Genomic DNA, 26,605 nt, shown 5'->3' on the forward strand with positions numbered 1-26,605 from the left:
TTTTTCAAAGACTATTATAGTAGACAGCAGTTATGTGTCTCTATTTCTGGCTCTCTATTCTCTACTGTCCCCTTCTGTTTTAATCAGTGTTCTATTGCTGTGAAGAGACTCAGAGAACATATCTTTAAAAAAGGTATTTAATATTTGGGCTTGGTTACAGTCTCAGAAATTTAGTCTGTTATCATGGTGGGGAGTACGGCAGCACACAGGAAGACATGGTGCTGGAGCAGTAGCTGGGAGTTCTATGTCTCGATTCACAGGCAATGGGAAGTGAAAGATGGTGACACTGGGCTCCCGAAACCTGAAAGCCCACCGCTAGTGACACACTTCCTTTAACAAGGCCCCACCTCCTAAGCCTTCTTAGTAGTGCCATTCCCTGATGACTGCATACTCAAACTCAGGAGCCTGTGGGGGCCTTTCTTACTCAAACCACCACACTCCATTTTCCCTTTCCAGTGGCTACATCTTTACTGTTGAGCTTTGCCATCTGTCTTAGGTGTCGACTGTCTTTCAATTTTATTGTCCTTCAATATTTTATGGGCTAGTTTGGATCTTAGGCCTTTCCTCATGTGATAGTCAGCTTTCTGTCTCTGAGATTAAATGTACGAGAAAATCATCTCAAAGGTGGAAATGTTTATTTTGGTTTATGATTTCAGGGGCTTCAGTCTGTGATAGCTTGACCCCATCACTTCTGGCTGAGCCAAAACCAACCATTGTTCAGTGTTTAGCAGAGCATGCTACACCTCTTATGCTGGCTATAAAATAGAGAAAGTAAAAAGAAAGGGCCAGGCGCAAGAAATATACCTTTCAGTGGCATTCCTCCAGTGACATTCTTCCTCAACTAGATGCATCTCTGAGAGTTCCCACCACTTCCTGATGGGTCATTCAATTATGAGCCCACTGATGGATTGTCGTTCTTGATCCTGTGACTTTCTGAAAGCCCTGCCTCTGAACATTGTAGTCTTAAGGACCAAATCTTGAACACATGAACCTCTTGGCGACATTTCGACCCAAAATATAATACCTCGCTAACTTTAGGATCATTTTATTGAATCTATAGATCAAACTGAGAAGACTGAAAAATCTTGACAATATTTAGTCTTCTATCTCTGAACTTCTGGTACCTTTTTGATTGTTTAGATCTCTTATATTTTCACTAGTTTTATTACTTTCCTCATGTTGGTTTTATGTATACTTTATTAGGTGCTTTATGTGTAACTTCAAGTTTTGGATGGTCATGTATAAAGTGTGTGTGTGTGTGTGTGTGTGTGTGTGTGTGTGTGTATGTCTGTGTGTGTGTACATGCAGAGACATGGTCTCACTATGTATCTCTGGCTAATACAGAACTCATGTAGACCAAGCCAGAAATCAAGGATTAAAGGCATGTGCCACCACACCATGCTTAATTGTGTTTTTTACTATTATTATTTTGGAGTCCATAAGTTTCTCCTTGTTGAGATATAGCAAAGACATTAGGTTCTGTGCACTAACCTTGTCTCTTGTATCATTATAATGCTAGTAGATCTCATAGTCTATTGATTCTTTTGGGATTTCTGTATAAATGAGCAAGTAATTTTAGAAAAAGAAATTTTTGTTTCTTTTTAGTCTGAACAACCTTTTTTATTTTTTTTATTGCATTATTCATGGCTTCCTGTGTGATGTCAGTGGGTGGTGAAGATAACATTGTTATGTTTCTACCCTCTCATCAATAAATATATTAGCCATAGGTTTTCTGTGAATATTCTTTTTTTCATTTTTTAAAAATAGATTTTTCCCTTACATAATATATCCTGATTAGGGTTTCCCCTCTCTGCTCCCAGTTCCTTTCCACCTCTCCTCCCATTCAGACCCACCCCTTTCTGTCTCTCTTTAGAAAACAGGCAGGCTTCTAAGAGATAATAATAAAATAAAACAAAATTAATATATCAGAATTGGACAAAACAAACAAGGAAAAGAGCCCAAGAGAAGGTACAAGAAACAAAGCCATAATATATACATAAAGGACCTATAGGGTAAAAAGAGAGACAAAATAAAATGAAATAAAAATAAGATTAAAAAGAAAGAAAAGAAAAGAAAAGCCCTGGAATGACATGAGACAAGGAACCTCCAATGATGATATTGAGTTTGTTTTCTGTTGTCCATCTACTGTTGGGCATGTAGCCTACCCTTAAGAGTAGCTTGTCACCCCAGTGAGATTCTTCATTTGCAAGTAGTTATCAGTTGGAGATTGTATCTGGGTTAGGAATTGGGGGCATATGTCCACTTCTCCTTTCAGCTATAGGGCCCCAACTTTTAGGGGGAAATATCCCAAGAAAAGGCACAGGAATCAGAGCCCCACTCGTTTGTTCACTCAGAAATTCCATTAAAATACTAAGCTGAGAGCCATAATATATACACAGAGGATCAGGTGCAGACCTGTGCAGGCCCTGTGCGTGTTTCCTCAGTCTCTGCGATTCGTGTGAGCTTTGAGGATGTTGATTTAGAGGGCCGTGTTTTCTCAGTCTTCTATCCCAACTGCTCTTACATTCTTTCTGCCTCCTCTGATGCGTGGGGTTCCCTGAGATGTGAGGGGAGGGATAGCGAATTTAGGGCGGAGTGTTCCAAGGTCTCTCATTCTCTGCATAATGTCTGGCTATGGATCTCTGTATCTGTCCCCATCTGTCCCCATCTGCTTCAGGAGGAAGCTCTGTGATGGTGGCTGAGCAAGGACCGATCTATGAGTCGAGCAGAGTGTCATTAGGAATCATGTTATTGCTACACTCTTTTAGTAGAACAGTAGTATTTGGTTTTCCCTAGGCCCTTGGGCTATCTAATCTCAGGTTCTTGGTCATCTAGCAGTGTTGGGTATAGGTTCCATCTCCTGGAGTGAGCCTTCAGTCAAATGAGACACTCATTGGTTATTCTCAGACTTCGTGTTACCATTGCACTAGCGTATCTGGCAGGTAGGACACCATTGTAGGATTTGTGGCTGGTTTGGTGTTTACACTTCTCCTTCGGTAGTGTGCAGAGTACCTTGCTTTACCAAATATGCTAGAATGTAGGGATGAAGACTTTATATAGGTACCAGCTTAACTTTATCATGTTCAATGAGTTGTGTTGTTTTCAGCTGTGGGAACTTGCTGTCAGTTTGTGGAGAGCAACCTATATACTTGGCAATAGTATGGGTTGTTTGGGGTGGTTCCCATGGGACCCCTTTGATCAACAACCCAAATGAAATGTAACCCAATCTTGATTCTATAATTTTCATTTGGTGATAAAGATGTCCAGTTGGGGTTCTGTCCCCTCTCCAACCTGTTATTTGGCAATTTCATTATGATCACTATATATACACTAATCTATATATTATATTTATATATAGTTATACTATATATATATAGTTTTTAGGAAGCTTCTACTATATTAGGTTTTCATACAACTCTCAAATGGTCTTTAATTTTAGCTCTCTCTCTCTCTCTCTCTCTCTCTCTCTCTCTCTCCATATTCCTTCCTTCATCCCCTCTACACTTGATGTTTCTATTCCTGCCCCAACCCCTGTAGCTATTCCGGTTCCCTTTCCTAGGGAGATCTATCCATGCCCCCTATAGTCCCTTATTCTATGCCTAATCTCTGATTCTGTGGAGTGTAGCTTGGTTATCATTGACTTAACAGCTGATGTTCTGTGATATTCTTTATTAAATTGAGGAAGTACTTCTCAATTTGTAGTTTGCTGGATATTTTTTAAATCACTAATGAATGTTAGAAGCTAAACTCTAGGCCATTTATGTTACCACTGTAGAAAATAAAGCCTGTGATGTCGTTTCTTTGTGTGAATTTTTTGGTTAGTGCTACTAATTTGCTGTCAGTGTGTGGATGAAGAAACCAGGACAGGATCAACAGACTTCTTCTTGAGTGATTCTGTTACTACTTGCTTTTCTGTTCATGTTAAAGAAAAATAATAAAGAAAATCTTAAAGCTACTGCATCCTATGTTAAAGCATAGACATTGCTGCAACTTTAAAAATACGTGCTTTAAGCCGGGCGGTGGTGGCGCACGCCTTTAATCCCAGCACTCGGGAGGCAGAGGCAGGCGGATCTCTGTGAGTTCGAGGCCGGGCTGGACCGATAGCCTCCAAAACAATACAGAGAAACCCTGTCTCGTAAAAACCAAAAAAAAAAAGTGCTTTAGTGCTGAATAGTGTGCTAGACTCTGGAGGGTACAGTAGGAAATTAGAATTTTTCTGCTTTCAAGATATTTATAAATTTCTTTGAGATTAGAAAAATGAACAAGCAAGTCAGTCACAGTTCAGCAGTTTACATGAGCTGTAAACTGAGTTCAGTGTTCAGTCTTTAAGGAAGAAATCTTGGTTTTTCATCATTTGGGCACAGGGCCAGGTAATCCTGAACTTGGCAGGTGCATGTTTTTCTGGGAGTAGAGTTAACTGCCCCCTCAAACATATTGTGTAACTGGATGGTTGATTCACCTGGTGTTTACTCCAGCATGTCTTATCAAAAGTGTGGTGGAGTCAGGTAGGTCACTCTTCCCTTTCTTTGTGACTCTGCTTTCCTGCCTCATCTGTGCACATCCAAGAATGTCCTTAATACTGACTGCTGCCAGCTCAGGCTGGACAAGTAGGATGAGGTTTCCTGGCATATTCGTATCTTGTTTCTTTTGTTCACATAGAAAACCTAGGTGAAGAGGAAATCCAAGCACAGAAGAAAGTAGCTCTTCTCTTTCAAGACCTTTTTTTCTTTTTCAAGACTTTCTGCAGCACACTTAATACTTAACTGTTTTACAGCCTTCCTGTTTACTGGAGATAGATATGTGTTTCTAGTTGCTAGTTTTCTTTTTTATATTTCAAAAAACACAGGCTACTGAGAACCCTGTTCGGGTTTCTGTTATCTAGTGTCTGTGTGAAGGGGCACGTGTGTCAGGACATGAGTGTGACGGTCAGAGGACAACCTCTAAGAGTGAATTTTCTCTTTCTCCCATGTGAGTTCCAGGGATAAAACTCAAATGGCCAGTCCTGGACACGAGCATCCTTACAATCTCATCGTCCCTAGATTTCTTTTTTAACTTGTGAAATTACAATCAATTTCACAGATTTATCTTCTGAGCTTAAGCTGTAATTTTCTCATACTTGAGTTTTGTTTTCAAGATACTTATTGTCACCACTTGGTGGAGCTCTTTTATAAGCTAGAATATTGTCAAAAAAAGCAAGCTCAAATAAATTGTCACTAATTTGGGGTTGTAATCAGGGGGATTCAAATGAACACTACTAAATGATAGCGTAATAGATTGCCATGTAAAATGTTGGTTGTATATTCTGATTTAAATTGTTAATATATAATTGAAATTTTCATCTTTTCACAATTTTTGCCATATATTTCTAATTTTTCTATGCTGCTTTTCATAAATTTAGCAGTTTTTACTGCTGCATCTCATGTTTTGCAGTTAATGCTAATTAAGAATATATATTTTAGATTAATGAAGAAAATGAAAAGTACTTATGAGCCTAATAACTCTAGAGATAAGAGCCCACTTAAGAGATGTTGCATTTTACATAATTGGAATAAAGAAATAAGGATAACTTTGTAGTTTATTTTCCCACTTAACCATTATATGTTGGGCATTTTTCCATGTGCTTGTACTATTATTTGAAAATGTCCTAGAATTTTGTATGACATCATAATACAGCTATACTATTATTTAGCCATTCATTATAAGATATTTAGGTGTTTGCCACTGTTTGCAGTATGTAAGTAACTATTAGAACATCTATTACAAGGATCTTGACAAAACTCTACAGTTATTTTTCCTGGATGAATTCTTAGCTGTCCAGTGGAGGACTTCTAAGGATCTTGACATATTAACAACATATCCTTCTGTTGCCATTATTCTAAGATTTAGCATGCTCAGAATCTGGTTTTTGAAAGGTACATTTTTTTTCTTAATTTTGCAAAGTGTTTATCCATTTCCCTCCACAGGTTTTACCTTTTTGGGTTTTGTTGTTTTGACTGAGAAATGATTATTTATGTTTTAATATTTTTGTTTGTTTGTTTGTTTTTGAGACAGGCTTTCTCTGTGTAGCTTTGGGGCATGTCCTGAAACTCACGTTGTAGACCAGGCTAGCCTCAAACTCACAAAGATCTGCCTGCCTCTCGATTGCTGGGATTAAAGGCAAGCACTGCCTCTGTCCTGTTTGTTTTAATAATTTTTAAAGTGCTGTTCTGAGCCCTCTCTTAATAGTTCTAAGCGCATCATTTAAAGTATATGTGCTTGTGTATGTGCACATGAGTGAGAGTGCTTATGGAAGCAGGAGGTCAGAGTTGTGAGGTCATCAGTCATGACCCACCTGACGGGGAACTGATCTTGCATTTTCTGCTGGAGTAGTATACACTGTGGACCACTCAGCCATCCTTACATCCCTCTTTTTATAATTTTCAAGAAAAAATTTTTGTTTGTAAGTTTTTATTAATAAGGTTTGTGGAATTAAAACAAAACATGCAACCCAGATCAGTTTTAGATTTAGATTTTAAGTAGATTGGAAATAAGTCCTGGAGTTTAACAGAGCCACAGCACGGTGAAGTAGACTAAAATGAGGCCACTCTGTTTGGAGAGGATGGCAGCGCTGTGGGAAGGATGCCTATTAAAAGAGGTGTGGAAGTAGGCCTTGGAGCTAAGCACTGTGAAGCTGTGAGACAGAAAAACGCAGGCAGGAGTATGTTAGATCATTTCAGAAGCTAAGGAAAAGGGACTCACAGAGGTTGGTTGAAGAGGAAATAAATCGATAGTGTGACTCTTCAGCCATATCATTAAAATAGAAGCTAAGATTATGAGTTAAAGGTATAGTGCTCTTGGGGAATTGATGGAAAAAGCTTGAGTCAAACTCAACTGAAATTGTCCAGAGTCTTTAAAACTACAGTAGTCATGACATTGTAGTATTGGTGAAAATAGAAGTGATAGGTAGATCAGTGTAGTAGAGTAGAAAATTTGGAAATAGACCAAATGTATATTGTCAGTTTATTTTTTAGAGAGGTGTAAAAGTAATTCAATATAGAGAGATTATCCCTTTCAACAAATGAAGCTGGAGCAACTGTATATCTAGTTGTAAAAATATCTTGTACAGGATCTGAGAGATGGTTCAGTGGGTAAAGGTGCTTTTTGTCAAGCTTGACAACCTGAGTTAGGCCCTTAGAAACCACATGGTGGAAGGAGAGGATCAATTTCTGCCAAGTTGTACTCCAGCCTTTACAAGCATGATGTGGATTGCCAGTAAATATGAATTAAAAGAATTCATTTTCTATCTTATGATATTTATAAAAATTAGTTCAAGTGAGTCCTAGACCTAAAATTCTATAGAGTATAACATCATTGTGAAAGTAAATATGTTAGAGAAAAGTTTCATAGGTATCACTAAAAGCATGAACCATAAAAGAAAAAAACAACAAATTGAGTTGAACCAAATTACAAAACTCCTACTCTTTGAAAGACATCATTTAAGAAAATGAAAGGTAAACACTGAACTGGTCTCCTAGAACCCACTTGCAGAGAGGGAGGAGTGATGAGCAAAGGGGTCAAGACCGGGCTGGTGAAACCCACAGTAACAGCTGACCTAACAAGAGGGAATTCATGGACCACAGACTGATGGCTGAGAGGCCAGCATTGGACTGATCCAGAACCCTTAAATTTGGGTATCATTGAGGAGGCCTTGGCAATCTATGGGTTCCAGGGTAGTGGATCAGTATTTATCCCTGGCATACAAATGGACTTTGGGAGCCCATTCCATGTGGAGGGATGCTCTCTCAGCCTAGACATATTGGAGAGGGCCTAGGCCCTGCCCCATGATATGACAGACTTTGGAGATCCCCCATGGAGGGCCTCACCCTCCCTGGGGAGAGGAGTGGAGATTGTATGGGGGGTTGGGGGGGATTGATGGGGATGGGGGAGGAGGGGAGGAAGAGGGAGCTGGGATTGACATGTGAAGTAAGCTTGTTTCTAATTTAAATTTAAAAAAAGAAAATGAAAGGCTGGGGAGATGAGTCAGTGGACAGAAATGCTTGCTGTATAAGCATGAAGACCTGAGTTAGATTTACCAAAACTCAGCAAAAAGCTGTAACTCCAGTGCTGGGGTGAGGGCAGCAGCAGAGACAAGTCAGTTGTGTGTGTGTTAAGGGGTGTCACTCAGTAGCCAGTCTAGCTGAAGCAGTAAGTTTAGGTCCATTGGAAACCCTGTCCTAAAAGATAGTGGAGAGCAATTGAGTAAGATAGCCCAAGTTGACTGCTAGCTTACATACACATACACGCACGCACGCACACAAATATGAAGGAAAGAAAGTGGCCACAGAGGTTCTTAGGGTTGAAGATGTATCTCAGTGTTAGAAAGTTCATTTGCCTAGTATGTGTGATGTCTGGGTTTTAATGCCCAGTGTTCAACAAAAACTTTTTTCTGGTGTTTAAAAAATGAGTAAGCAGTATAATAAATTTTAGCAGTTTTAGTTCTTGAGAGTTGTGAGAGTTTTCTTAGAAAAGACTATAGTGGCTATAGACAGGTATGTTGAGGATAGTTAGATTCAACAGAGGTAGGTGGCTGGAGGCAAAGAAGCAAACAGGAAGTATAAGGGATCATAAAAATTCCAAAAGTGTGAATTAGGAGGTTACTTATCATAGAAACAAACAACTTCCATATCTTAGTAGTTTTTAGAGATTAACCTTATTAAGGAACATAAGCAGCAAGAAAGACACTAGTAGACATGCTAACATGGAAGGGGAAAGCTCACAGGACCACACCCCTTCACAAAAAACTATAGGAATCTACTGAAGGCTGAGGCAGGAAAACTAATCATCCCAGGGAAGAGCACACCAACTGGTTGCCCAGTACCAAATGGTTAGCCCTGAAAACATGTACTTACACATGAGGTACAGAGTAGGTTGTATTTATGTATTTAGGAACACACACACACACACACACACACACACACGCTATGAGTTTGAAAGGATAGGGGTGGGTACACATGAGAGGAGTTTGAGGGAAGAAAGGGAAGTGGGAATGATATGATTATACTATAATCTCAGAAAATAAAACAATTAAAAGCATAGGCAAAAGTTATTTTATTTTCTGATACATTAATCTGTATCAGTTTAAGTACATAGTTCAAAAAGTTGATGGATATATTTGCCAATATAGTCACCACCACCAAGGATTAAAACTTTCTGGTCACAATAGGTTTTTACCATCTTTGTAATCATTCCCCTTTTGTCCCTGGGTAGCTGCTGATCTAGTCTCTGACATTAAAGAAGAGTTTTCACCTTTTCAGGAACTGTGTGGAAGGGTATGCTACTATTTTGTGTCTACCTTTTTCTTCTCTTTTTTGTGACTTTTCCTCAGTGTAATGATTTATCTGTATTGCTACATTTATTAGGACTTTCACTTTTTGTTAGATAGTATCTGTTGCATAATTCTATTACTGTTTGTTTATAGAGTTACCTATTTGGTTCTGTTTCTAGTTTTGGGCATAAGTATTAGGAGTAGAATTGTTAAGTGATGTATAAAGTATAAGTTTAAATTTATAGAAACGGGTCAAACTTGGTTTTCAAAATGGTCATACCATATTGCAGTTTATCATTCCTATTCACTTGTCTTCTTGTACTTATTTCTTACTGACAATATTGTAATTGTTTTTAATTTCAACTACTCTTATGAATCTGTAAGTTATAATTTCATAACTTATAGTTGGATAATGGTGAATTATCTGTTATCCATAATCATTTGATAGTCCAATACTCTCATTCTTCAGCAGAGTCCAAATGTGTAAAATGTCTTACATCTGTCCTCTCAGCAAATGATTCCACCCGCTTATTAGACCATTAGATAACGTGACACTTCATCTTAATGTGATCCAGATTTTATCTACAAGATACATACAATTAGAAGGTGGCATATGCTGTTGAGAGGAAAGGATGATACTGAAAAAATAGTCTACTTGCAATGCTAGCCATTTCTCATTAGTTGCTAAGTGTATGTTGGACACTATGCTCAAGGCTTCACTTAATTCTTACTAAGTGAGATTTGCATCCAATCCCTTGTGCAAGTGGATTAGTTAAGACATTGCACAAGGCCAGAAAATATATGTATGAGCAAAGGGAAATACAAACAGATGATTTACAGAAAAAGAGGTATACTTGAATAAGTAAGTCAGATTTTTTTTTTGGAAAAAAGTTAAAAATTCTATAATCTTATAATGTGGCTTTAATGATGTTGGGTTACTAGGAAAATAAACTGTTTCAAAGAACTGCCTGACTCAGAGTTTACAAAGGAAAATGTGATTTAACTTTTTGATCCTCTTTGTAATTTTTTTGTCTTACAGTTTAAAATTTGAGTGTTTGTTATATTAATATAAAATGAAGTATTTTCAAATATATACCATTATAAGAATTTAAAAATAAATTTTTATCTTTAATGAGAAAAGTCATGTATAATTCAGCTTTAACATGGTATCCAGTGTATAAATGATTTAATAATAAAATACTTGAACTTTTTTATTCCTAGGAAGGATATATTCAAAAGAAGAAGGAACTCTGGGGCATCTGCATCTTTGTTGCAGCAGTTGACCTAGATGAGATGCCATTCACTTTTACTGAGCTACAGAAAACCATAGAAACCAGGTAAAAACTCTGACATACAATTGTACCATTTTAAAAGTGCTTTTAAAGTTTTAATACACTTGCTGAAATTAAGTTAAACATAATAGATTCAGGACAAATGCTTTTCATTTTATGTTTTGCCTGCATGTAAGTGCACAATGTGCAGTGCCTAAAGAGGGCAGCAGTTGCTTTGATTGGAGTTACAGATGGTGTGAGTCACGATGTGAGTGCTGGGAACTGAACCCTGGTCCTTTGGTGGTGGTCATGGGCACCTGCACAAACCTGTACACACACACACACACACACACACACACACACACACACACACACACACAACTAGAAATAAAAAATATAAATATTTTTAAAAGTAGTGAGTATCTTAAATTTAAATAAGATTTGACTTGAAGACTTTAGCATAGTAGATGTTTTAATTACATACATTTAAAAACTGCTCTTATTCAGTATTTATTATGACACTTGACCCAGAAATTTCTTAGAACTTTTTCTGAGCTTTGAAAATATATTAATTTGTACTCAACAGATTTTGTCTTAAATGAACTTACAGGACTTCTATTATTTTATTGTAGCATATTTACAAAATACAACAGTAAATAATTTTACCAGATTGGTAAATAAATGTATTTCTTCTTAATCAAGATAATCTATAATGAAATGTAATTGGTGTTTTTAGTTAAATTAAGTAGATTAAATTATTAGATTTTATAGCACTTTTATTACTACTTTAAAAAGTATGGAAACAATATCTTTGTATAAATAGGTAAATACATATGCATGTATATCTAAAAAGCATACAAATAACAAAGAGTTCATAAGAATCTCAATGCCTGTAATAGCACAGGCATTAACCCCCTCTCTCCCTTCTCCTAAATTACCCTTAGAAAATCCCATGGTATTCATTCCCTCTCAGGCCAGCTATTGGTTTACTCCTATAAACATGTGGACTATGCTAAGGTTGGTTTCTTTTTTATCTGAATTCTACACATTTACTTGATATATCTCTTTTTTTCTTCCACCCCCTCTTCCTTTTTTTCTGATCATATGAAGGATAAAATAATGTAAACTAAGAGCCTATGAGAATGACAGTTCATTCTTTGACCCTGGTCCCATGTTTTAAATTTAGCATTTCTTACTAGCTATCTGAACTTTGTTAAGATGAAATTTCAAAGCAGGTTTTTCTAGTTAGCATCTTGAACTTTGTTGTCTTCTGCCATTCCTGCTTCCTTATTTGCTTTTACAGTTTATCAATTGATGTGTAAGATGTATCTGACAACTTTGTTTTCACTGCCCTGTTGAAAGAATTAGTTTTCATAGAAAACAATAATGAATGACTAGAAGTCATTTAACAATTTAAAACTTTAGGCAGGCCAGGCGGTAGTGGCGCACACCTTTAATCCCAGTACTCGGGAGGCAGAGGCAGGCAGATCTCTGTGAGTTCGAGGCCAGACTGGTCTACAAAGCTACACAGAGAAACCCTCTCTCCAAAAACCAAAACAAAACGAACAAACAAAAAAAAAATCAGTTTTAGCCGGGCGTTGGTGGCGCACGCCTTTAATCCCAGCACTCGGGAGGCAGAGGCAGGCGGATCTTTGTGAGTTCGAGACCAGCCTGGTCTATAAGAGCTAGTTCCAGGACAGCCTCCAAAGCCACAGAGAAACCCTGTCTCGAAAAACCAAAAAAAAAAAACAAAAAACAAAAAAAAACTTTAGGCAGCTTTTCTTTTTCTTTCTCCAACTATTTAATCCTGAAGGTTTTGGTAAGACAAAGAATGGCAGTGTGTATGTGACAAGGAAATGCCAAATGGTGCAGAAAAAGTATCAGAGCAAGGTGAGGTAGATATTCACATGGTGGGGCATCTACATGGGCAGGACAACCTGACGTGAGCTGTCTGGTGTGCAGGGTTAGAGACCACGCAGAGTGTTAATGGCAGCTAGTTTGAGAGGTATAGTACATCAGTTATCATCTCTTCTTCCTACAAGATCTCACCATATATCCCTGACTGACCTGGAACTCACTATGTAGACTAGTCTGGTCTTGAACTCATAGAGATCAATCTGTCATACACAATCACATCAGTTTCTAATTAATTTTATATATGAAACTATATCAAAGCAGCTAAGTGAACCAAAGAGTAGTTATTAGAACCGTTATAGGCTCTACAAGTGGGAAGCTGTGGATGCAGTGCACTGTATTCTTGTTGGGGTGTAGAAGGCTTTAGGGGTGAAAGATGGCTATTTGGGCAAAGAATAAATAAATAAGAACAGAGCTTTTGAATATGAAAATGGAAGTACTAAAGTGAACTGTGTGGTTTTTGTGTTAGAATTGAATGAATCAATGGGAACTTATTTAAAAAACATGCAGATACAGATAACTGTTTAGTAATGGACACAGTGTATTTCAGAAATCAGAAAGAATGTATTTTAAATGTTTTTCCGTGTGCAAGCAATACATGTTTGAGGAGATAGATAAGTTTACCGTCATTATGCAGCCCTTACATGTATGAAAACATCACATGCTACTCCCCTAAAATGTACAATTCTTGGACTTTTGTGCATCAGTTAAAGTAAATTTAATCGAAAACCCCATGCATGTATATTTAGAAACAAATATACATACTTTTTTATACCCCTGATTTTCTTAACTTTAGATATAGTCAGGGTTAGGTAGATGTTGGGGCATGGGTTGCTTCTAATAAAATGCAAAAACAAGTGCAACCCTTCCCAAGGACATACAGTGATTTATTGTAAAGCTAGTAATCTTCTGAATTGAAATATATATGCTTTGAAAATGAAATAACAAATTTGATAGCTACTCATGCACTCTTTTTCTATTCTTTATAGTGTCTATAAATTCTTTGACTTACTAAAAGAAATTGATACCAGTACCAAAGTTGATAATGCTGTGTCAAGACTATTGAAGAAGTACAATGTGTTATGTGCACTCTACAGCAAATTAGAACGGTAAGATAAAAGCATCATTAGGCTTACACCTTCATTTTTTGTTTTTCATTTTTATACTCCAATTTTTCACATCACTGTTTAATTAGATTTAATTTGGGAATTGTTATGTATTTAATTAAAGTATTAAGTATTATCCTGTAGCCTAATCCCTTTTGCTTTTATTTTTTATTAATTCCTAGGTAGTTTATCTATTTGTAAACATTCTGAATGCTTGCCCCAAATTAACTGTTTTTACTAGACTCTCCTGTCATTTGCTTCTTCAGACTTTGAGCTTGCTTCCCATTTTGTCTAGTAGAACTTGTAGTTCTAAATAGTGATCTAAATTTTAACTTCTTCCAGCTTAGAAAGAAATCATATGGTCTATGGAAGGTATGTGACCTGTGCTATTAAGTTGTGATCTGTGCTCCACGTGGTAGTCAAGAAGAGTCCACCTGCACTGTTCAAATGGCAAATCACAACTAAGCTTGGCTTGCATTTATTTATTATTTTATTTAATAACCTTTTTCTTCATTTATTTTACATACCAACCACAGTTTTCCCTCCCTTCTCTCCTCTCGTTCACTCCCCCCACCTCCGTCCACTCCTCCTCCATCTCCATTCAGAAAGAGGCAGACTTTCCATGGGTTTGCACAAAGCTTGGCACATCAAGTTGAGGCAGGTCCAAGCTCCCTGAACTGCATCAAGGCTGGGCAAGGTAATCCAGCATGGGAAACATTTCCCAAGCCAGCTAAGTGCCAGGGACAGGTCCTGATCTCAAGGCTAGGAGGCTTACAAACAGACCAAGCTACACAACTATCACACACATGTAGAGGGCCTAGGTTTGTCCCATTCAGGCTCCCTAACTGTTGGTCCAGAATCGATGAGTTCCAATGAGCTCAGGTCACCTGTTTCTGTGGGTTCCCCCAAAATGACCTTAATCCCCTGCCTTATACAATTTATCCTCTCTTTCTTCAACAGGACTCCCTGAGCTCAGTCCAGTGCTTGGCTGTGAGTCTCTGTATCTGCTTCTATTAGCTCCTGGATAAAGACTCTGATGACAGTTAGGGTAGTCACCAGTCTGATTACAGTGGATAGCCAGTCAGACACCCTCTCTACTATTGCTATTAGTCTTAGCTGGGGCCATCGTTGCAGATTCCTGGGGTTTTCCCTGACTTCAGGTTTCTCCCTAACCTCAAAATAACACCTCTATCAAGATGTCTCTTTCATTACTCTCTCCCTCTATCCTGCCCCCAACCTGCTTCCAGCACCTAGCCTGCCCAACCTGCTACCTTAAGTTTCCATCCCCCCATCTCCTCCACCCCACCCCCAGTTTACCCAGGAGATCTCTTCTGTTTCCCCTTCCCAGGGAAATCCATGCATCCCTCTTTGGGCCCTCCTTGTTATCTAGTCTGGGGCTACGGATGTAGTTGGTTATTGTATACTTTACTCCTAATATCCACTTATGAGTGAGTACATACCATATTTGTCTTTTTGGGTCTGACTTACCTCAGTCAGAATGATTTCCATCCATTTGCCTACAAATTTCATAAGGTTGTTGTTTTTTACAGCTGAGTAATACTCCACTATGTAAATGTACCACATTTTCCTTATCTATTATTCAGTTGAAGGGCAGTTAGGTTTCCAGGTTCTAGCTATTATGAATAATACTGCTGTGAACATAGTTGAGCAAATGTCCTTGTGGTGTGATTGAACATTCTTTGGGTATATGCCCACAATTGGTGTAGGTGGGTCTTAAAGTAGATTGATTCCAAATTTTCTGACAAGCTGCCATATTGATTTCCAAAGTGTCTGTAACAGTTTACACCCCCACCAGCAGTGGAGGAATGTTCCCCGCCCTCCACCTCCTCTCCAACATAAGCTGTCATCAGTGTTTTTTATTTTATTGGCTTGTATTTTTTAAAATGTATTTTTCATATAGACTATAGTCTTCTAACCCAAGTATTATAGTCCTTAATACAGCATATATCTGTTACTATTTGTTTAGGAGATAACTGCATTTGAGCAAGAATATATGAAAAGTAATGTTTTAGTGAAATAAGCAACTTCGTGAAATAGAATGATGAAGAGAGAGGAGAAAAGTGGAGGCTTAGGTGCTATTTAGTCTTTTAAAATTTTCAGTACTCAGGAAACAATGTGAGTTTGAGGCCAGTGTTGCCTACATAGTAAGTTCCAGGAAAGCCAGGGTTACATAAAGAGATCCTGTCTCAAAAATATAGCAGGTGGGGGTCTTTAGATGTTTTGGGGTGTGAGAATGGGGACACTAGAAAGGGGTTTCTTCACAGAGGCATGTAACTTTTTTTTTTGCCTTTGCTTTTTTAATTGGTGTGTTACTAAAACTTTAGAGCTGTGATGACGTAATTGAAAAAAGAGGAGGAAAAAAAATGCCCCAAAGTGTTGTTATTCTTTTCCTCCTCCTCCTTTTTTTTTTTTTTTTTTTTTTTGGACATAGGGTCTCACATATATCAGTCTAACCTTAAACTCGTAGATTCTGGGCTATATCCCCAACACACCCCCATCCTACTTATATTTTTGTGACAGGCCATCCTAGCCTGGGCTTGAACTCATAATCCTAGCTCAGCCTCCTGGATTCCGTGATCACAGGCATGCACCACTGTTTCTAAATGTGCCCTAAAGCTTTTGAAATAATGCCTTGCCTTTTCTTTTCTCTCCTTCCTCTCCCTCCCTCCTTTCCCACTCCCTTCCTTTTTTCCCTTCCTTCCTACCTTTTTTCTTTGTTTCTTCCTTTCTCCCCTCCCTCCCTCTGTCTGTCCATCCCTCCCACACGCACCCTCCCTTTCTTCCGACAGGGTTTTTCTCTGTAGCTATATAGCTAAGACTGGTCAGGATTTTCATTATGTAGACTAGGCTGGTCCTGAATTCACAAAGATCCCTCTGCCTATTAAAGACTTCTATCATCAGCCTGGGTGTTTGCTTTTTTGTTGTTGTTTTTAATTGTAAAGTAATGCCATTGCCCCCTTCCTGCCTTTTTTTTAATAGTAGAATCTTTTGCACAAGAAAAAGAATTTCTTTTTAATTACTAAAAAGAAATGACAAATAAGTTGCCCAAGAAGTGTGAATTGGTTGTAGAGTATTTGTATAGTATAGATGGTCCTAAACAAAGTACAAATCAAGAAAATATTTCCGTGCCAGAGACAATCATTTTGGAATGTTTCTTTCCTTAGGCTACTGTTTTATACTAAGGACCTCATAATACTAATATATGTGTGTGTATATTATATAATGCACATATATGTTTTTTTGTTTCTTTAAAATTTAATAGTGATTTTTTAAAATTATTTTTGTAGGTATAAATTTTATATTTTGGGGGGTATTCTATACACTGTTTAGTATTTTTTTCCTTTTTTATTTAAATTAGAAGCAAGCTTGTTTCACAAGTCAATCCCAGTTCCCTCTCCCTCCCCTCCTCCCCAAGCCCCCCACCAAATCCCTATCCCATCCCCAAGGAGGGTGAGGGCTTCCATGGGGGATCTTCTATCATATCATTTGGTGCAGGGCCTAGGCCCTCTCCTGTGTGTCTAGCCTGAGTGAGTATTCCTCTGTGTGTAATGGGCTCCCAGTGTCCATTCCTATACTAGGGATAAATACTGATCTACTACCAGAGGCCCCATAGACTGCCCAGGCCTCCTAACTGACACCCACATTCAGGTGGTCTGGATCAGTCCTATGCTTGTCTCTCAGCTATCAGTCTGGGGTCCATGAGCAACCCCTTGTTCAGGTCAACTGTTTCTGTGGGTTTCTCCAGCCTGGTCTTGACCCCTTTGCTTATCACTCCTCCCTCTCTCTCTGCAACTGAATTCCAGGAGTTCAGTTCAGTGTTTAGCTGTGAGTGTCTGCTTCTGCTTCCATCAGCTACTGGATGAAGGCTCTAGGATGGCATATAAGGTAGTCATCAGTCTCATTATAGGGAAAGGACATTTAAGATAGCCTCTCTCCTATTGCCTAGATTCTTATCTGGGGTCTTCCTAGTATATCTTTGGACATTTCCCTAGTGTCAGATTTCTCTTTAAACATATAATGACTCCCTCTATTATGGTATCTCTTGACAGAATTGTAGAGGTTTCCTATCCATAGTAAGCAAAGTAAGCAAAAACTGCACTGAGCCAGTTGTTAAGGAAATTATAGTGGACTGGAGAGGTGGCTCAGTGGTTAAGAATGCTTGCTGCTCTTACAGTTTATGGGAATTTGACCCCCAGTATCCATTTCCAGTGACTCACAACTACCTGTAACTCCAGCTTCTGATCTGTGCAGGACACCTACATGGATATGTGTATACACAACAGAGATACATCCACATAAACATAAATAAGAATGAAATGAATCTTGAAGAGCAAAAGAAAATTCTACACCAATCAGTACTGAAAAAAAAAAACCAAAACCAAAGAATGAGACCATCAGATTATTTCCAGATCTGTAATTTGAGGGCTAGGGGTAATTTGGGGATACAATATAGTTACTGATTTTTGCTATAAAATTTTATTCTATTTTTATTATTAAAATATAATTACGTCTTCTCTCCCCATTCCCTTTCCTTCCTCCGACTCCTCCCAGACATCCCACCCTGTGTGCCTGCTTCTTTTTAAATCTGTTGCCTCATTTTCCTTGTTGTTGTTGCATGTATGTGAAATCTGTAATTATAACTTGCTGAGTCTATTTAGTGTTACTTCTATGTATATTATTTGCAGGCTAACCATTTGGTTTTGGATAACCACCAGTTAATGAACTCCTCCCTGAGGGAAGATTACTTTTCCCACTCTCAGCATTTCTTAATTGCCTGTAGTTATTTGTCTAGGGGTGGGACCCTGTAAGATTTCTCTGTCCATATTTCTACTATGATAATTTTAATTGCTACTTCCAGGTAGTTTTACTCTCTTGTCTGACATCAGTACTCTGCTTTGACACTAGTTTCTGTTTTCAGGTTTACTTATTTGTTTGTTGGTTATTTATTATACTTTCCACTTATTGGCAGTTGATATCCTGGGAAAATAGAAAAGGATGTTAGAAAGGGGAGTAATCTCATAAGTGATTTTTAGGCTTTTCAGAATATTTTGTTTAGGTGACTTACCATCTTCTTTTTCTCTAAACAGAGAACAGTCAGTGATCAATAGAGATACCATTAACTCAACATTTTTCTTTATAGTCATATAAACTTAAGATTATACATGAATTTTCTTGTGTCTGTGTTTTGAAAAGTAACTTTTAAATAGTTTTGGAGGGTAGGGAGAAGAAAGTCTCAGAGAATTTCTTAGATACCAGAAAATTCAGAGGAAAAAGAAGAAAAGAATGTTGCATCTACTATATGTTGAAATGCAAAAAGCTTTAGATGTTATATAGACAAATTTGAAGTGCTCAGAATCTCCTGTATTCTATTTCCTAATGGCCAGTATGAACAGCAAGATTTCCAAGTTGGTCCGTGAGATCTGCCACAACAGTTTTCACAGAAACATAACTGGAATTGATGACCATTAACACAAACACCAGTGAGCAATAAGGATTGGAGTCTTCAAGATATGCTTCATTTAGAGAATCAGCAACTGGAGAAATCACAGATTAACTCACAGAACTGTCTTCCCTGTCATCTAACTAGCAAACTGTGCAGGGCATGGGAACAGTAGCCGTCAGTGTTCCAAAGCTAGACTTGTCACTCTGGTCCAGCTTGAGATTCTTGGGGCGGTGCTTCTCTAACTTCTCTGTCCTGCAGTTTGCCCTTGTTATCATCTCTGTGTATGAAGCTGGGTTACATACTCTTAAGGTTGTTGGTCCTTGTTGCATTCTCTGAGGCCGTACTTAGACTGAAGCTGTTTACAGAAGTTTGTGTAGATTTCTTTCTGCATTATGAAATACAAAAGTGCCCTTATAACAGAGAAGAAAGATTCCATCCATCTTTCTTTTCGTCTATCAAAAACAGTAGTTGGATATGTTATCTACCAAAACAGGAAAAGCTATAGTATGGCTTAGTGGAGAAGTAGTCACACAGATCTGGATTCTAACCTGATCATGAGCATGTACTGTGTGATCCTGGATAAATGAGTTCCCTAAGTTGGATACTTTGTTTTCTAATGTGTAAAACAAGTTAATGAGAGTGCCTATTAGTCAGGACTCTCAAGAGTAACAGAACTTATAGAATGAATCTATATAGAGAAAGGGAATTGATTACAAAGACTTAACAGGTTGTGTCCAGTTGACCCAACAGTGGCTGGCTATGAACAGAAGGTCTAAGAATCCAGTAGGAGCTCCTCCATAAGGCTGGATGTCTCCACTAGTCTTCAATATATGCTGGAATCCTGAAGACATATCCTCTAATGCCAGTGAAGGAATGGACTTGCTAGCAGGGTGAGAACAAGCAGGCAAAGAGTAAAAGCTTCCTTCTCCCATACCCTTATATAGACTTCCAGCAGAAAGCATGGACCAGATTATATCTGGATTAAAGATTGGCAGGTGTGTCTTCCACCTCAAGATCTGGGATTAAATCTTGTGTGTTTTCCTACCTCAGAGATCCACATTAGAAGTAGATCTTCCCATTTCAAATTAGGCAGAAATCCCTTACAGATGTATCTTCTGTTTTTGGGTCAAGCTGACGACCAAAAATAACCATCACATACATGTTAAGTGCTTAGTATATTAAATGATATCATACATAAATGGAGATTTTCTCAGTGGCTTTGCATAAACATAATAAACTTTTCATGAATATTAGCTTTCAAAATTTATATTACTATTTACTTACTGTGTATTGTGAAAATGTGTGCCGTGGTACAGATGTGGAGGTTAGAGGGCAAGTTGGAGGTGTTGGTTCTCTCCTTTTACCATTTGGATCCCAGTTTTAAATTTAGGTTGTCAGGTCCAAAAGCAATTAACCTTTCCCAGCTGAGCTATCTCACAGGCCCAAATATTAGCTTTTAAAACAAGAAAAAAGACATTGTCTGTTTGGAAGACACTGCATAATAATGTATCTTCATTCTGTATCCCCTTAGACAGTCACAGAGTACTAAGGTGATGGGTGTTTAGAAGTTTGGGCCAATAGATCTGTTTGGCTGAGTTCAGCATTTTCTAAATGGGTTATACATATATTTGTCTTGTTGCTTTCTGTTACTGTGATAAAATACCTCCCACAAAAAGAACTAGATGGAGAAAGGAATCATTCTGATCTACAGTTTTTATAGTAAGGAAGATGTGGCAGCCCCAATAAGCATGGTGGCAGGGCATCCAAAAAAGGAAGCAGAGTACATGAACAGGAAGTGGGTCTGGGCTATTGAAGCCTCAAGGTCACCCCAGTGACTCTCTTTCTCAAGTGTGATCCTGCTGGGGATATTTCACCTTCAAACCATAACAGCATTTAAGATCTTATAAAGAAGTATTTTATGGAATATAGTTTAAGAAACTTTATATGTCAGCTGTTTTGTTGCAAATAGATTAAGCCCCATGAAGAATTAACCATTAGTACCCTGCTATATCCATGAGCCTTGAGTTTGATTGAGTGACCCTTCCTCGAAGAATAAGATGAAAGAGCAATTGAAGAAGATTCCTGACATCAACCTCAGGTCCTTACATATGCATATGCACCAACCCAGACATGTGTACACCAAAACATGTACACATGGAAGGAAATAAATGCAGTAATGATTGTGATGCTCTATTGTAGAGTATTGTATTTAAGTAGACATGATGTGATACACTGTGTATCTTACCTGGGTGGGAAGGGTAACCCCAGTACTGATGAATATATATGGCTTACTATTTAGATAGTCATTAGTTAACCATTAACCTAACATTCTGATATTATCATGGGTTTTGTTTTAAAAGTGAGTGACAGAAGCCACTGTAATCGATACAATGATATGCAATGTCACTTGATAGTAGGTAGATGTATTTTAACTTTGTTTTAGAGTACTCATGATTTATGATGCAGCAGTATTTCAAAAGTTACTTTTTAAAGAAAAGTCATCATGTTAATGAAATTATCTATTCCTTTCAGGACATGTGAGCTTATATATTTGACACAACCCAGCAGTGTGTAAGTATTTTAAAGCATGTTACTTTTCACTAAAAAACTTTTTTTTCCTGGACTAATCTCAGACATACTGATACCACTATGGTTACTTTGGGTAGCATACTACTTTATAAGTGGAGGTGATAAAAATCCTGTTTATATTGCTCTAAAAATGCTTGCTTTACATTGCAAAGGACAACTTATTAGTTGGAAATTGATTCACTGTTCTCTATCACTGTTCTGGGGAAAAATGCAGTCCACTCATTAAATACTTACTGAGGATCTGTAACAGGGATTATGTTAACAAGGCTCTGCATACTTTTGCATAAGAACAAATACATTCTAAATTAGGGGCTGGAGAGAATACTCTGCTTAAGAACACTGCTTATTTCCAGAGGACCCAGGCTTGATCTCCAGCATCCACACAGTGGATCACAACTGTCTGTATCTCCAGTTCCATGGTATCTGAAGACCTTTTCTGGCCTTTGCAAGCACCTAGCACACAAGTGGTGCATGGACACACATGTAGACAAAACACACACACACACACACACACACACACACACACACACACACACACACACACACATCTCAGTTACAAATCCTAAATAATCTTGAAACCATCTACCACAGGCCAGAACAGTTTGCCCATGTTCTCTGGAAACAGCTCAAGCAGTCCTGGAGATTTCCTGACCCTTTAAAGCAATAGCATTGAAATGCTAATTAGAAATGCAAATTGCGCATTTATTAATTTATATAGACCTGTTAATTCTAATGAATGACCATTATAGGGGAAAATTCTCAAGGTAAAGTGTTGATAAACTAGTACTACTAATCTTTTTTTTTCTTACATTGTCCATCTTAACTAGAAAACAAAGAGCAAACAAGTATAAAGGTAATTAGAAACAAATTAAAGTACCTGGGGCTCTTATAAGTTTAGATTAGAATAAATATTTTGGTAGACACACCAAATGAACAGAGATAATTTGAGTTCAGGTATAAATTGTGCTTTTAAAGAGGGTTGCATTCCATTATGTATTTATTTGACTCAAGTCTACACTTTAAAACAAAACAAACTACCTAAAAGTAAAGCTAAAAAATTTTGTCAGTGTCTAATTTTTTTATTGCCTTGTATTTGTTTACCAGGATATCTACTGAAATAAATTCTATGTTGGTGCTAAAAATTTCTTGGATCACTTTTTTGCTAGCTAAAGGTAAATTAACATGTTATTGCATGCTGATGTGTCAAATATGATTAAGTTGTTCATTTGGAATAGTTTGGAAAATTTTATTCAATTGCTGTGTCTTTTCACTCTATTCTATGCATGGCTTATTAACTGTAAACCATTTTTATAGTTATGGTAATAGAGACATCATTAGAAATGTTTCATTTCCTATCTTTTCCTTCTGCTTTCCTTCCTACTCCCCCCTTCTCTTATATTTTCTGTACATTTTGCTTTTTAGCAGTGCTGAGGATGGAAGTCAGTGCCTAGTGAATTTAAAAATTTTTAAATTAACTTTATTTAAATTCTACAAAAGAAAAGTAATAAGTAGAAATGGCAAGTGTTTAGTCACTTTACATGATATTTCTTAAAATATTTCCTCTTAAAATCTTTATTTTTCTTTTTTAGTCTTTTATTTTGACAATTGCTAATACAATGAAAAGGGGAAAATGTAGTGGTTAAATGTTAGTACCAGTACCTGATTCAGGATGAACACTCATATTTTTTTTTCTTCTGACTTGGAGAAAGTAGAAACTGATGGGATACAAGTAAAATGTAAATAAACCATATGAGTAGTCAACAAATATGAGAGCCTGATATACTGTGCTGATGAAAAACAGCCTGCGGGGTCTGTCTTCATGTTTCTATTGCTGTGAAGAGACACTGTAACCACAGCAACTCTTATGAAGGAAAACATTTAAATGGGGCTGGCTTATGGTTCAGAGTGTAGTCCGTTGTCATCATGGCAAGAAGCATGACGCCATGCAGGCAGACATGGTGCTGGAGAAGAGCTGAGAGTTCTATATCTGGGTCCACAGGCAGCAGGAAGATAAAGTGCGACACTAGGCCATGCTTGAGCATCTGAAACCTCAAAGCCCACCCACCCCACTCCAACAAAGCCACACCTCCAATAATGGAGGCCATTTTCATTCAAACCATCACACCATGGAAGTACCATTAGTGAAGAGGGATTTCTTCTATCCAAGTACTAACCAGGATGGTATGGCCATAGATAGGAAGAGGGAATTCTATAGCAGTGTACATTAATCTACTCTGAAAAGATATGATAATAATCTTTCTTGACACATCCTCCTCCCTCTCCCCACTTTCTAATTAGTACATTCTATTGCTTTCATTTCATTATCAGACCTTAACATCTATTCATCTGTAATTATAGTTACTATATGCCTTTAGTCTCAGTTCTGTATTTGAATGCATTCTTTGCCCATTATCACTACTTCATTATAGCTTGTCTGTTTCTGAGTTGTTGATTTTGACCATTTCTTACCTAGCTGGATTGTGTCATTAAGTATTTAAAATTATCTTGTACTTTTGTTTATTTATTGCTCGTGTGTGTTATGTGCTTGTCTCAGGCTTGGTGACAAGCACTTTTACCTGCTGAGCTATCTCTCCAACCCATGGAATTAAATAAAAAAAAAAAAACTAGGCCCTTTGATGTCATATTCTATATGCTTGCCATGTTAATGGAGAAACCCCAGCATTTATACTTGAAAGACAACTTGACTGGGTATCCTGTTCTTGAGTCATTTTGTCCTTTAAGGCAATATTTTCTAGTGTTGAATGTTGATTTTGAAAACCCTGAGGCTTGCTTAATTTCCTACTGTCGTTTAGTTGATGAATACTTAATGGGTTCTGTTTTAAATTGAGGTTGAGGTCTGAAGAGATGGCTCAGTAGTTAAATCAGTTGCAGTAGAGCCCTGGTCTCATTCCACACGGCAGCTCGCATCTGTTACTCAGTTCCAGTGCGTTTGTCACTCTCCTCTGGCCCTCCTGCCACCAGGCATATAGGCAGGCAAATGCTCATATGTGGAAAACAATGGTAAATGAAACTTAAATTTGAGGTTTAATACCTTCCAGGGTATCTATTGATTTGTTCCACTCTGCATTCATTCACTTTTTTGTTTTGTTTTCTTTTTTTAGAGACAGGGTTTCTCTCTGTAGGCTTGGCTGTCCTGTAACTCATTCTGTATACAAGGCTGGCCTCAGAGATCTTCCTGCCTCTGCCTTCCAAGTGCTGGGATTAAAGTTGTGTGCCACCACTGCCCAGCATTTTTGGGGGAGGGCACTTTTGAGACATCCTAATAATGTCATATTTTAAGGTGTTATTTTACTCAGTTAGGTTTTCTTTGTACGTTATATCATGTTGTTTTGTTTATATCACATATAAACAACTATTATATTTTCTCCTATTTTAATCATTTTTCTTTTTGTCTCTTTTGGCAATGCTAGGAATTGAACCCAAAGTTTCATGAATGCCAGGCACGTGCTCTGCCACTTGCCTACATCCCCAACTTTGTGTTTGTATAGGTTCTTTTTATCTTGTCTTTTGTTTTGATCTAAACTCTTTTTGTAATGGTGTTATTTGTGCCTCGTTATTTCTTAGCTCATCTGACTCCTTTTTATATATATAAACTAAGGCCAGTGAGCCCTTCTGTTTGTTCATTTTTTTTTAAGGCAAGTTCTTGACATGTGGCCCAGACCACCTGTGACACAGTGGTCTTCCTGCCTGGTATCCCAAGCACTGGGAAGTATATTCTTCCTGTTAGATTCTCTGATTTTTCACCCTTTTGTGAGTTTGCTTTTTTTGTGTGTGTGTGTGTGTATGCTTTTCTCCTTCATCTTATAGGACTCGATGTGGCTAAGTTTTCCTTGAGGTAGTTTGATAGACCTTCCCTTCATTTTCTGTACATTTAATGTGCTTTTAGTTTGTATTCCCCCAGAGAATGACAGTGTGCTGTAAACAGGCGTCTGCTATGTTTAGTGGATGTAAGGATGAGAATAGAGAATTCATCTGAAGTGTTATGAGCCTTTGAGGTTCTGAGTCTGTGTTAAACGAATTCTGTACTTTGCTCCTTTCCCAGTCAGCACTGTATACTAGAATCACTGTGCTGGGCAACTAGCCATCATGGTTTACTTCCCTTTTATTTTCTGTAGCAGTTACCTGTCCCTCCCAGCCAGAGGATGACAATCATGAGCACTGCTGGAGAGTTGTTCCAGATTTGGTATTGCCACTGCTAGCACTTGGCTAGGGTGTGTCCCTGTCAGAGTGTTGTTAGAGTGGAGAGGCTGTTCTCTGACTGACTTTCCTATGCTCTTTCCTGGATATGCCTGACAGCAAGCTTACCTGTTTCTTTACCATCATTAACTTTTAGTTAGCATACAAATGAATGAGTTTCCTGGTGACATTTTCATGTCATGCGTTTCTACTTTGTTGTTTACACCCCCTGTGCTATTTCTTCACTGGATTCATTGTAAACATAGTTTTGTACCATAACATATGAACACCCATCTGATAAAGAGTTATCCATTTTCTCACACATTTTGGGAGTTTCAATAATTGCTGTTATTATTACTAGCTTAGCAGATAATATCCCAAAGGTAGAAAGTGAATCAAATCAAACTTCTGCTTTTTAAAAAATATGTATTTTTATCTTGTGTAAGAGTGTTTGGCTTTTTGTATGTATATGTACCACATGTGTGCACGGTACCTGTGGAGCCAGAGAGGGCATTGGTTTCCTTGAATTGAGAATTACAGACAGTTGTGAGCTACCATATGGGTGCTGGGAGCCTCACCTGGGTCTTCTGCAGGAGCAGCAAGTGCTATTAACCATGAGCAATCTCTCTGGCCCCTACACTTCTTTCTTAAAAATAATAGAGCCATAAGCAAATAGGATTTGCTGGATTTTATCATAATTTATGTTATATATAGATATCTATTATATGCACTTATTTCTACAAGCCTTGTAATTATGTAT

General features: G+C 37.8%; 1 protein-coding gene across 2 annotated transcripts in view; it reads left to right on the top strand.

Annotated features, from left to right (window-relative positions):
• Rb1 (RB transcriptional corepressor 1) overlaps positions 1-26,605 on the top strand; it is a 123,341-nt gene that overhangs the window by 17,408 nt on the left and 79,328 nt on the right. For both annotated transcript variants that reach the window (XM_040731473.1, XM_005071043.3), the window contains exons 3-6: positions 10,526-10,641; positions 13,479-13,598; positions 21,592-21,630; positions 22,753-22,820. In XM_040731473.1, coding sequence (XP_040587407.1) covers positions 10,526-10,641; positions 13,479-13,598; positions 21,592-21,630; positions 22,753-22,820 — 343 coding nt within the window. The remainder of the gene's footprint in view (positions 1-10,525; positions 10,642-13,478; positions 13,599-21,591; positions 21,631-22,752; positions 22,821-26,605) is intronic.

Source organism: Mesocricetus auratus, unplaced genomic scaffold (assembly GCF_017639785.1).
Source record: "Mesocricetus auratus isolate SY011 unplaced genomic scaffold, BCM_Maur_2.0 Super-Scaffold_2245, whole genome shotgun sequence".
NCBI classification, from domain to species: domain Eukaryota; kingdom Metazoa; phylum Chordata; class Mammalia; order Rodentia; family Cricetidae; genus Mesocricetus; species Mesocricetus auratus.